Genomic DNA, 13079 nt, shown 5'->3' with positions numbered 1-13079 from the left:
CAAAGATGGCCTTGCCCTGAAACCCCCCAAGAAGTTCTGTCCCTGCTGTCTTGGGGTAAGTCTGCCATTGCAGGGGACTCCACAGCTCACCATTCAATGCCCTGCCAGCTCCCCCTGTACCTGCTCTCCCTGGAGGTCCCCAGCAGGGCTGGCAAAGCCTCCATCAGCCCTTATTTAGTTTCTGGCATGTGGTTTCAATTCTGTCCCTTTCTGATACCACCCCAAGCCCCAGCATGTTCAGGGAGTTCTTTCCAGACCTGGCAAGATCCTGGGAAGCCCAGGCTGCTGGTGCCTGAGTGTGTGGCACCCCATGCCAGCCCAGCCTCCTAACTCTGCTTTGCTGAAGGCTTTGGGGTATGGCTGCTGTGAGTCCTGCATGCTGACTGGGCCTGGGGTGGGGGCACACTGCCTTCCTTGGCCCTTTCTCTTCCCCTCCATGCTGGGGCAAGGGGAGACCCAGTGTGGAGGGACTTGGCAGCCCTCACCTCCAAATGTACCTTGGGGAAGGTGATGAGGTGGCCTCCCTCTGTTTGCACAGCTGGGCACCTCTTCTCCAGCCTCCTCCTCTGCTTAACCGAGCATCTTCCAAACCCAGCTTATTGCTGTTATAATTATTATTAAGACACGTTCCAACTGCATACAAAAATAAAGAGGGACTGGGGTTGTAGCTCAATGCTATAGCGCTTGCCTAGCACGTGGGAAGCATTGGGTTTGTCCCTGAGCACCACATAAAAATAAATAGATGAAATAAAGGTATTGTGTCCATCTACAACTAAAAAATATTTGAAAAAAAAAGTAAAGAGAAAAATAACACACACCCATGGCCCCACTACCCAGCCACATAAACCCTTTTTTGTTACATTTATTTCAGATCTTTTTACTTTTAAAGAAATAACATAGCTATAGTGGAAGTGCACCGTGCCTTGCTCCTTCCCCTTCTCCCCCACCCTCTCCAGAGGAAAGTAATGCTCAGGGATCGTGGGCCTGTTTCAAGGCATTTGCCATTAGCTCAGAGGGAAATACCCATGAACAATGTAGGGTAGTTTCCGTTTTTCGAACTCTGCCTGTTAAAGATAGTCTTCTGTCTACACTGGTTTTTGAGATTTATCATGTTGATACATGCGGCTGTGGTTCATCTGTTTAATTGCTGGGTGACTCTCCACTGGGTGAGTCAACTTCAGTCCGTGGATAGGTGCTCCTGGTGATGATGGGCGTTTAGCACATTTCCAGTTCTTGGCAATCGCCCACGTTGCTGCATGGAGCGTTCTTGTACGAGGCTCCTTAGGCTTGTTTCTCTGGTATGTTCCCATGAGGGTCGTGCTGGGTGGGAGGAAGGCCCCTCCATCTAGTGAGAAATGACCTCATTGCCTTCTGCAGGGGCTATCACCTTCACGCCCCGCAGGCCATGGGTGCGGTTCCCAGGCTCCACCTGCATCCTCGGCAGGATTGGTTTTGTCCCATCCGACTTTCTTTCAACCTGCTGGGTGTGAAATGGCATCTTATTGTGGGTTTTTAAAAAAATAGTTTAATTTTTTTCAGTGCTGGGGATGGAAGTTTCATGTATTTTAATGGCTAACTTATGGGAATAACCCAGAAATCAGACAAAACAAGTACTTGTCCTTAGGACAAGGCAGAAAAATCTGTAGCGTGGATGGAATCTCCTGTGGGGTAAAAGTGCTGCAGACGCCCTCCAGTTGCCATCAGTAAGAAATTTACTTGTTAAAAAAAAAAAAAAAATCCAGGCACTGACATTGTCCAGAAAAATCTAACAGATTAATTTACAGTTGTTATAAAGTTGAACTGCTGAAACTTGTTCATGGAAACATTTTGGCTTGCATGAATGGTTTACGTCCCTGCATTTATAGTTTTTAAAATTTCACATGTGGTCGTCCAGGGAGGTGGTAGTAGCCTGTGCTCTAAGCTACTTTGAGGCAGGAGGATCACTTGAGCCCAGGAGTTTGAGGACAGCCTGGGCAATACAGTGAGACCTGTCTCACCCCACCCCACCCCCCAAAAGAAAAATGCACCCATGAATGAAAATGGAAAAAATGCCAACACCTGAATTTTAAAAAATATTTATTTTTCAGTTGTAGTTGGACACAATAGATTTATTTATTTTCTTTTTTTAAATTTTTATGTGGTGCTGAGGATTGAACCTAGGGCCTCGCACGTGGTAGGCAAGTGCTCTACCACTGAGCTGCAACCCCAGTCCCTCCCAATACCTGCTTTCTGTCACTTATTTGATTTGTTCACTCATATCATACATTTAGGTATCTTTAGGCTCCATGGAGTGGTGGGGGGCTATGAATCTAATGTTCAGAACTATCAAGAAGAGCAAGAAGAGAATTTGTTAATTTTTTGAGAATGAAATATTTCCCATCATAGTGAATTTTTGTGTGTGTATTGGGAATTGAACCCAGGGCTTCATGCTTGCTAAGCAAGAGCTCTACCACTGGGCCACACCTCTGGTCTGATAGTGCATTCTTTTTTTTTTTTAGAGAGAGAGAGAATTTTTTTAATATTTTTTTTTTTTTAGTTTTCGGTGGACACAACATCTTTGTTTGTATGTGGTGCTGAGGATCGAACCCAGGCTGTATGCATGCCAGGCGAGCGCGCTACCACTTGAGCCACATCCCCAGCCCAGTGCATTCTTTTTTGTTATTGTTGCTGGAGATTGAACCCAGGGGCACTTTACTACTGAACTATATCTCCAGCCCTTCCCCTTAAAAACAATTATATATATATAATTTTTGCAGTGCTGAGGATAGAACCCAGTGCCTCACACATGCTAGGCAAGTGCTTTACCACTGAGCCCCAGCTCTAGCCCCAGCCCCAGCTGTTTTCATTTTTTATTTTAATACAGGGTCCTGCTAAGTTGCTAAGGCTGGCTTCCAACTTTGGATTCTCCTGCCTCAGACTTCAAGTTGCTGGGATTACAGGTGTGCGCCACGGTGCCCAGTCAAATATAATTCCTATTGTGGTTTAATTTGAATTTATGAGGCCAATAGTGAGGTTGAGCATCTTTTTACACGTGTACTGGCCACTTAAATTTTTGTTCTCTGGTTGGGATTGTAGGCTCAGTGGTGGAGCATATGCTTTGCATATGTGATCCAAGCTCTGCAAGACAAAAACAGAAAAACAAAACAAAAGCCCTGTTTTGATTCGTTTTATAAAAACCATATTGACATATGCTGTAAGATCAAGATGAAAGCATTGTCCCCAACCTCAACCTGTGCCCATCCTCAGGGACCTCCTATTAGAAAATGTGACTAGGTAGTTTATTTATATGATTAAAACATCAAAATGTTATGCAGCCAGGCATAGTGGTGCATGCCTATAATTCCAGCGACTCAGGAAACTGAGGCAGGAGGATCACAGGTTCAAGGCCAGCCTGGGAAACTTAGTGAGCTCTTGTCTTGAAATAAAACAATAAAAAAATAAAAATGGCTGGGGATGTGGCTTCATGGTAGAGCCCTTGCCCTGCATATGTGAGGCCCTAGTTCCAATCCCCAATACCACAAAAGAACAAAAGCATTTATATAAATATACATTGAAAATCTTGTTCCCGCTCTGTCCCTGCCCACCCTACTGCCCCTTCAGGGAATTATTTTAGTTTCTTATGTGTCTTCTAGTGTTTATTTTCCCTTTTTGGTACTGGGGATTGAAACCAGAGGTGCTTCCACTGAGCTACATCCCCAACCCTTTTTTATTTCTTTTTAAATTTTGAAACAGGGTTTCACTAAGCTGTTTAGGGCCTTGGTAAATTGTGGAGGCTGGTCTTGAACTTGCAATCTTCTTGCCTCAGCCTTCCGAGTTGCTGGGATTACAGCTTTGTGCCACCGTGCCCCGCTTCCGTATTTCACATTTCTTCTCTTTCTCGCACAAAGGCCCTGTTCTGTATCACTGTCCGGTTCTTCACTGCTTTTCCTTTGTCTGTCATACTATGGCTAGAGGGTGGGAGCGGAGATTCAAGATTCCCATCAGTACTACCACTAGCTGCCCCCACCTCTGCCCAAAGAGCTTGTGCCATCTTATCCCCTGACAGCTTTGCAACAGAACAACTCCTCTGAACTCTTTCATTGTTCTGCTAGCTAACCCCATATCTTCAAATGTTACGCTTATTCCACTATTTCTTGATTTATCAATTTTAAATAGCATCCATCCATTCATGTCTTTTTTTTTTTTTTTTTTTTTTGGTACCAGGAATTGTACCCAGGAGTGCTTAACCACTGAGCCACATCCTCAGTAGGCCCCAATATATATATATTTTTTTTGAATCAGGGTCTCACTAAGTTGCTTAGGGCCTTGCTAAGGCCCTGAGGCTGGCTTTGAACTCTTGATCCTCCTGCCTCAGCCTTCCGAGTGGCTGGGATTACAGATGTGCACCAGTATGCCTGGCCTATTTGTGTCCTTCTAAGATAGATGAAGATTTAGCTTGTGTGGCCCACTTCTCCGTCCCCACTCCTGCATCCTCCCAACAGTATCCTGATTCGTCCTTGTCACCTTTATAAATCCAAGTATCCCATTTACCCCCCCTTTAAAATGGCCCGTTCCCAAAGGCTGGGAATGTAGCTCTGAGGTCGAGTGCCTGTGGGATGCCCAAGGCCCTGGCTTCAATCCCAGCACAGGAAGAGAGAGAAGTACATGCCTAGCCACCCCTCAGCTACCCCTAGCCAGTCCCCCACACTAGGGAGTTTGCCTTGTTTGCCGCTCCCCAGCCCAGGGATGGTTCTGTGTGGTAGGCATGGGCTTTTGGAGTTATTCGGGTGATTGTGGATCCTGCCGCAGCCTCACAAGCTGTGCCTCTCACTCACAGGCACACGCAGTCCTCAGCCGTTTCTCTTGGCCTGATGCTGCGGCTCCTGCCTGCCCAATCTCCTGGCTTCCCTTCCCCCTTTCCTCTGTCTGCCCTTCAGCCCTGCAGTTTGATGAGAAAGAAGCTTCTGGGGTTCTGACAGAGCTGCCTGTGGGCAAAGCACACAGCCCAGTAGAAGAGTGGAGATATTCGTTTGCTTATTTATTCCATAAGCATCTTCTGACATGTACCGTGGGAGGGCAGGGCTCTGAGCGAGGACCTGTGCAGAGGCCAAGATGGAGCTGACAGCTATCAGGCAGTGAATTTCCATGCGAGTGCAGAGAGGTGGGGAGCAGGAGGGGTCCCTTCTGGCCTCAGCCCTCTCCCTGGCATGCTGTGGGGCAAGTCTCTGCGTGCAAACACAGGCTCTGACCCTTCAGTGGCTTATCAAGTCCCTTTAACGGGGCTCAACTGGCCTTTAAAGAATCGGGTAGGATGGATTTAGAATGTGCAGATCATACCCGGCGTTGCCGTTGCTTCATTAATTGTTCTCTTCATCTCTGGCTATTCTCCTTAAATATGTCCAGCGAGTTTTCAATCTTGGTTATTGGAGCTTTTTTATTTCTAGAAACTCCATTTGGTTCTTTTTTAGTCTGTGGTGTTACTTTTACAGTGCCCTGTGCTCTGCAGGGATCTTCAAGCTCTTCATTTATTGATGGAGTGGAGAAGGCCTCTCTGCTCCACAGGATGTCTTGTCTGAAGTCTCTGCACGTCTGTTTCTGGGTCTACTTTGCCGATTGTCTCCCTGATGGAGTCGGCTTCCAGGGGCTCTGGTTGTCTGATTGTTGTTATTGCATTTGAAGTCGGCTGTGGGTGGTGGTGGACCAGGACAAGGGAGCTGTCCTCCAGGGAGGTCTATCAGGCTGCCCACTACCACACCAGGAGGCATCACGGATCTAAGTCCACCTGAAACATAGCTTCAGTGTGGGGTTTCTTGAGCCATCCAGGAGATTCTACCTGGGGTGATAGAGGCTGTTGGACTCTGGGCTCAGCCTTGCTTATGAGCACAGCCCCCTAGGGTCTCGGTCTCCTGTTAGAACCTGGTCGTTCTCCCTGATGAAAGCTGTCAAAATGTATGTTTTCTGGCCGGGTGTGGTGGAGCACGCCTGTAATCTCAGTGTCTTGGGAGGCTGAGGCAGGAGGATTTCGAGTTCAAAGCCAGCCTCAGTAAGGGTGAGGTGCTAAGCAACTCAGTGAGACCCTGTCTCTAAATAAAATACAAAATAGGGCTGGGGATAGGGCTCAGTGGTCGAGTGCCCCTGAGTTCAATCCCTGGTACCAAAAAAAAAAAAAAAGTATGTTTTCTGGAATCTGCAGGTATCCTCAGGGTGTTGTCTCTGTCTGGTTTCCTACTTCCACCCCCTGCCCTCCATACTGAGGATTGAACCCAGGGGCGCCCTCCCACTGAGCTACATCCCCAGCCCTTTTTACTTTTATTTTGAGACAGGGTCTTGCTAAGTTGTCCAGGCTGGCCTTGGACTTGGGATTCTCCTGCCTCAGCTCTGGAGTGGCTGGATTTGGGTGTGCTCCACTGCTCCTGGTTTTGGTTCCCTTTTGATCATCACTTCTGGCTGGAGAGTTCTCCACTAACTTGTCAATCCAGGAATTTTTAAGATAACATATATTTGAAAAATCCAGTGGTTTTAGTGATCTGGTTGGGTTGGTCCAGACAGATCGTGACCATGGATCTTAGCCCTTTCAGACTCCGACCCCATGCAACCAGGACAGGGAATCTGCATGCTGTTCTGTGGCACAGTGATCTCAAGTGTGTTTCTTAGGTGGGACAAAGTCAAAGAGCTTGAGACCCCTGCTCTGGAGCCTCACCTGTCTCTGCCCCTTCTCTCCTCTCTGGATCAGAGGTGATGGGGGGGGGGGGATGTGTGTGTGCAGACCAAGAAGTGATGATTGACGGTTAAGGCCTTGGGTTCCTGGCTGTGCCTTCCCCTGGCTCCAGGTTCACCCAGACTCAGGACCTGGATCTCTCCCACTGCCTTAGCCCAGGTCATCAATCTGATGGATGACCAGCAGGAGTTTCACAGTTTCTGCCACTTCCCCTGCCTGACCCCTGTTCCCATATGTGCTCCCTGCTCCTGCCAGGAGGGACCTGTCCTGTTCCTAGACACGCCATGTTCTTCCCTACCTTTGGCCCTTATTCCAGTTGTAGAATCCATCCCTCTTCCTGTCTCTCTCTCTCTTTCTCCCCCACCCCTCTCTCTCTTTTTTTTTTTGGTACCAGGGATTGAACCCAGTGACACTTGACTGCTGAGCCACATGCCCAGCCCTTTTGTATATTTTATTTAGAGACAAGGTCTCACTGAGTTGTTTAGGACCTTGCTAACTTGCTGAGTCTGGCTTTGAACTCTCAATCCTCCTATCTCAGCCTCCTCAGCTGCTGGGATTACAGGCATGCACCACTGTGCCCAGCCCATCTTTCTCTCTTAAAGCTAACTTCAAGCCAGGTTTAGTGGTACATGTCTGTAATCCCAGCACCTTGGATTACAGACATGTACCACTGGACCTGGCTTGAAGTTAGTTGGGAGGTGAGGCAGGAGGATCTCGAGTTCAAACCTAACCTCAGCTACTTAGTGAATCCCTAAGCAACTAAGCAAGACCCTGCCTCTAAATAAAATGTAAAAAAAAAGGGCTGGGGATGTGGCTCAGTGGTTAAGTGCCCCTTGGTTCAGTTCCCACTACAAAAAAAAGAAAAAAAAAAGCTTACTTCAGGATTGCCTCATCCTTGAGGGCATCGTTTCTAGATTTATCTATTAATCTGGCAGACATTTGCTGAGCCCCAGGCTCAGCAGTTCAGTAAGGACCTGTCTGGCTGCCCCTGAGTCTGATGAGGGCATCAAAGAACACAGATGAGCCTGTCAGAACCAGAGCTCCCTTTAAAGTTATGCAGTGGAATTCATAAATGATAAAAGATGTCCATGCTTATGTAATATGAAATGATATCAGTCCAGGGCCAGTGAGCTTAGAGCCAGAGGAGAAATGAGGCCGGAATAATGCCCTAGATGTGACAAAAGAGGAGAAAAATAAAATAAAGAAAAAGCAATTTATAATAAGATAACATTCCCCCCATCCCAGGTACTGGGGATTGAACCCAGGGGCACTCTACCACATTCCCAAGGTCTCACTAAGTTGCCGAGGGTCTGGCTAAGTTGCTCAGGCTGACCTTGCCCAGGCTGACCTTGAATTTGCCATCTTCCTGCCATGGTGCCTGATAGGATAACATTTATTTAAAAAATAAATGTTGAAGGGCTGGGGCTACTGCACAGTGGTGAGAGCCCTGGGTTCAATCCCCAGCATTGGAGGGAAAACAAAACCAAAGAACTAAATGCTGGGCACAACTAGAAGCCCCAGCGAAGCAGTCACACCCCTGCCTGAGTCATGAATGTGGGTGGCACCCACAATTGCACATGTATAAAAATGTTCTAAACAGCAAAAAACTACTGGTAACGCTCAAACAATGCAAAGGACAGTCTTCCCTGGTTTATAGTCTAGCCACCTTCCTGGAAAATTCAGTGTTTGTTTCTGTGTATCACTGTAGCCCAGAGCCCCGCCCACGGGTATCCCCCTGCAGGTGTCTGGGGCAGGACATTCATAGGCAGGACAACCTCGTGGCGCAGGTATCCTGCATCCTCATCCTGCCCATTAGGTGCCAGCTGTGACCATTGTTAGGACAACCAAAATCCCTCTGCACAATTACCAGGGACCTGCTCACAGCCGAGCCGGGCTGCGTCAGGTCTGCGTATGGCCTGGGTCAGCCTGTCACCAGCACCCAGAGTCCTTCCTCTCTCCCAGCACACTTGGCGATTGTCCAACTCGTGCTTCCTTTTGATGAGCAGGAAAATCTGACATCCTTTCTGGAGGTTGGGATTATGAAAATGATATGCATTTCATCCCTTGGCCAAAATAAAAGTTGTCAGAGTGAATGAGTTTCTAGAATTTTGATTTGCCCTGCTGTGGTCAAGAGCCTAAGAAGCTGAGTTGCTGCAGGTTCTGGAGACCAGAGTGGAGAAGCGTCTTATTCTCTCATGTAGGGCAGGGGAAGAACAGAGCCGGGATCTGGTTCAGGGGAGGACAAGCCCAGTCTGACCCCTCAGGGAGCTCTGGAGTGTGACCTGTCCTTCAGAGAGTCCCCTCCAGGGGCTGGGCTGTTATATTCAGCAGAATCCAGGATGCTCCATATTCTATGGGATTCTCCCAACCCCTTCTCTAGTCCCAAGGGGCAGGAGGGTGGGAAGGGCTGGGAGAACAGGGCTGCAGGCTGGGGCTTCTTCAGGGAAGGCTTGGAGCCCCAGATGAACCCTGTGACCCCCATCCCTGCAGACTGCCTCTTCAAGGTGTGCCCCATGAACCGCTACTCGGCCCAGAAGCAGTACTGGAAGGCCAAGCAGACCAAGCAGGACAAGGAGAAGATTGCTGACGTGGTGTTGCTGCAGAAGCTGCAGGTGTGTGCGCCCCTGTGGCACCAGGAGTCTGGGTGTGCACGTAGGGCCTTTGATTGTCAGAGCCAGTGGGGTCCCCGGGATGCAGAGTGGCTTTTAAAACCCCAGTGAAAGAGACTGGTGTGAATGAGGGAAGGCTGGGGAGTGGATTGCCCTTCTGGTGACTAGTAGTGTGTATAGCTCCTTTGTACCAGCTCCTCCGGGCTGGCGTAGTCCTATGCCAGGGCACATGGCTCAGGTAGTGGGTGCGGAGACCACAGCGCAGTGAGCAATGTGTACAGCTGTACATGGACTTACCAGTGGCTCCTGGAGATGTAGCTCCAGAGAATCCTGTGTCTGGTCTTCACCTCCCCACTATGTTTTATAGAGCTGGATTCTGGCCCTTAGATGGACCTGTCTGTCCTCAGCCATCTATGAATTTTCAGTAGATCCAAGAGTGTCTCCAGGTCTCTGACTCACCTTGGGTTTCTTGGACGCATGGACAGTGACACTGTGCTGGGTCCTGATGGGCTCAGTTCACACCCTGGGCAGGCTTCTTGGGACCATGCTCAGTCCCCAGCCCCCCAAGTGCTGATGGCTGTGATTGGAGCTTTGTGGCTCTCCTGAGACCCTCCCTTGGCCTGGTGTCATGTAGACCTTGTTTTCCTCTGTCCCTTTCTCCTGAGCCCCCTGCTCCTGGCTCCTCAAGCAGCCCTTCTGTGACCTGGGCTGGCAAGAGGGACACAGAGGGGCTGCCTGAGCTCTGGTCCAAGTGACCCATCTCTCTTCTGGGAGCAGGACTGTCACAGACGCTGGTACAGGCTGGGGCTGGCCCCGGGGTCTGGCCAGGGCAAGACATTCATACCTGCACAGCCACATACTCAGTCACACGTGCTCGCAGGCACACCGCGGCTCTGTGCAATGTCACAGGGTATGTGGCGTGGCTCCCACTGATGGGAGGAGGGGACAGAGGGACTCTGCTCTCAGAGAGTGCCAGTCTGATGGAGACGAGCACCTATCCTCAGGCAGCTTTCCCTTTAGTGGGACAGAAGTACTTAAAAAGGCATCCCTAGGGCTGGGGACACGGCTCAGCTGGTAGAGAGCTCGCCTCCCATGCACAGGGCTGAGTTCAATCCCAGCACTACAAAAAAGAAAAAAAAAGAAAGAAAGAAAAAAGAAAAAAAAAGAACAAAAAAGGCATCTCTAATGGAAGGTCAGACAAATCCCTCTGGCCACCAGAGCTGAACGCATTGGAGTTGCATGTGGCCAGTTGGGGACACTCCCTGGAGGCAATGGCCTGGGAGCCACTCAGCCTCCAGGGCCTTGGTGGAGTGGAAATGGGGGGGGGGTCAGGAAATGGCACCAAACATGCCCCTGCCAGGGTCAAGTCTGGTGAGATGGGGGTGGTGGTGAGGTGTAGTTTAAGTTGCTGGGGGAGTCAGGGGACATGAGGGGATCAAGGGCCTGCTGGCGTGGCCCCTTCAGGGGTGGCGCAGGTGAGGGCTGTGGCTCCTGAGCTGGGTGCGCTCTGGGGCCTCGGGCTGCCCCTCTGCCCTCTGAGCCCCAAGCACTCGTCAATCGTGAGTTAGGGGAGGAGTCTCAAGGGGCCCCAGGACCTGGGTGAACGTGCCCCCTTCACCTCCCTGTGTGTCTGTCCAGCACGCAGCCCAGATGGAGCAGAAGCAAAACGACACTGAGAACAAGAAGGTGCACGGGGACGTGGTGAAGTACGGCAGCGTGATCCAGGTGCGGCTGCGGGGGGCCTCCTTCCCTCCCTCCCTCCCTCCCTCCGAGCTCAAGAGGCAGGGCTGGGGCTGGGGACTAGTGCCAGCAGACAGTGTCCTCTGGGTGTGTGTGTGCCCTAGTGGGTGGCTCCGGGACTGCACCTGAGGCTGTGTGTGGCCTGAGCTCTGTGCCCAGGGAGCACATTTGGGGCTCCCTTGTCTGCTCTCAAATCTTGGCTCTGCCACCTTAATGGTGTGACCTCATGCAAGTGGCTTATCCTCCTGGTGCCTCTGTTTCCCCGTCTGCCTGGGGCTGCCGTAAGATTGCATGTGCCATTGCCTGTCAGCTTTCCAGAACAGCGGCTTTTCTGTGCTCACCTGGCTGCTCTTCGGGATGCTCACGTTTGTGGCCTCGGTCTGTGTTAGTGACAGTGTGTCTGACTCTACGTGCATTGAGGCTGTGACCCAGGGTCCAGTGGCCCCCCAGCGCCCTCCTTTCTGAGGGGCTGGCCTCCTGGGGCCTGGTGGCCTCACTGCTGCTCACCTGCCCCCAGCTCCTGCACATGAAGAGCAACAAGTACTTGACCGTGAACAAGCGGCTGCCCGCCCTGCTGGAGAAGAACGCCATGCGCGTGACCCTGGACGCCACGGGCAACGAGGGCTCCTGGCTCTTCATTCAGCCCTTCTGGAAGCTGCGGAGCAATGGGGACAACGTGAGCACAGCGCTGGGACAGCAGGATCCTGGGCCACCCCAGAGGGGCTGAGGAGGCTGTGCCCATTTCTTAGACAGACAGACTGAGGCCCCGAGGGAGGTCTGGGGCCTGGCCTTGAGAGATGCCCCTGCCCTTTCCACCCTCACCCTGCTCTGCCTGTCCCCCAAAGGTGGTCGTGGGGGACAAGGTGATCCTGAATCCTGTCAACGCCGGGCAACCTCTGCACGCCAGCAATTATGAGCTCAGTGACAATGCAGGCTGCAAGGAGGTGAGTGGGGCAGGGCCGGGAGGGACCCCGCATCCCTGGGCTCTCCATCCCTCCCACCTCCACTCTGCCTCCTGGCTGGCCGCTGGAGGGGCCTCACTGCACCCCCAGTCTTGGCTCTGTCCTCCACCCCACAGGCTGGGCTCTGGGGGACTCTGGCTGGAGAAGCCACCCTGTCCTTGTGCTGTAGAGGAGGCTGGCTTGTTCCCCCTGCAACCTGGCTGGGTTCTCAGCATTGGCCATTGCTGGCGGCAGGGTCTGGCCCGCTGTCATGCGCCTCTGTGCTCCCCAGGTCAACTCCGTGAACTGCAACACCAGCTGGAAGATCAACCTGTTCATGCAGTTCCGGGACCACCTGGAGGAGGTGTTGAAGGGGGTAAGGATGCGGACCCCCACATCCTGCTGCCCGGCCCCTCCCTGTCCGTCCCCCTCTTCCTTCTTCCTGCACCCACAGGCCCCAGGCCCCTGGCCACCCTGACTCTGCACCCCTCCAGCCTCCCTGCACCCACACAGTGCCCAGCTGAAGCCCTTCCCTGGTCTCTGGCCACAGCTCTCCTCCCCTCCTCTCCTCCCTGGCTGACCTCAGTCTTCTGTTAAGGCTGAGTCAGTGGACTGCAGTCCCTCTCCCCCACCTTGGGGCATCCCTGATCCTTTGTCCCCTCCTCTTCCCTTGCTCCACTATTCAGTCGGGTTCCCACCTGTGTCCTTCTTTGGCAAGGAGGAGAGGCTGCTGGTCCCCTGGTCCCAGACAGGCTAGTTGGGCTCTAGGAGAGGAGGGGCTTGCCAGGCCCGAGGGGGATGGGCCTGCAGGGTCAGGGCGACCTGGGACATTCAGCATACAAAGACCAGGTGGGGCCAGCTCTGAGGGCGGAGAAACCCTGAAAATGAGACCTGGGGGAGGGAGGGGAGTGCACAGGGTCTCAGTAGCTGCAGGGGTGCAGCCAACCTGTGGGCGGCAGATGGGAGGAGCTGATTTGGGGAACAGCAGAGTGTGGGGGCCCCAGCTAGGGAATCAGGCTGAGATGCTCTTTTGGACTTCCTGGCACTGCAGCCACTTGCCCGCCCTCCTCACCCTCCCAGCCTGTCCCTGTC

At 51.7% G+C, this 13079-nt stretch overlaps 1 protein-coding gene across 6 annotated transcripts in view; it reads left to right on the top strand.

Annotated features, from left to right (window-relative positions):
• The window catches only part of Itpr3 (inositol 1,4,5-trisphosphate receptor type 3), a 63996-nt gene that overhangs the window by 18340 nt on the left and 32577 nt on the right, over window positions 1–13079 (top strand). For all 6 annotated transcript variants that reach the window (XM_078020187.1, XM_078020188.1, XM_021722016.3 and 3 more), the window contains 5 exons: window positions 9188–9309; window positions 10945–11031; window positions 11564–11722; window positions 11892–11990; window positions 12280–12363. In XM_078020187.1, the coding sequence (XP_077876313.1) occupies window positions 9188–9309; window positions 10945–11031; window positions 11564–11722; window positions 11892–11990; window positions 12280–12363 (551 nt within the window). The remainder of the gene's footprint in view (window positions 1–9187; window positions 9310–10944; window positions 11032–11563; window positions 11723–11891; window positions 11991–12279; window positions 12364–13079) is intronic.

This window comes from Ictidomys tridecemlineatus, chromosome 8 (assembly GCF_052094955.1).
Source record: "Ictidomys tridecemlineatus isolate mIctTri1 chromosome 8, mIctTri1.hap1, whole genome shotgun sequence".
Classification (NCBI taxonomy): Eukaryota; Metazoa; Chordata; class Mammalia; order Rodentia; family Sciuridae; genus Ictidomys; species Ictidomys tridecemlineatus.
Note: the sequence above shows the minus strand (reverse complement) of the source record. Positions and strands in the feature narration are given on the sequence as shown.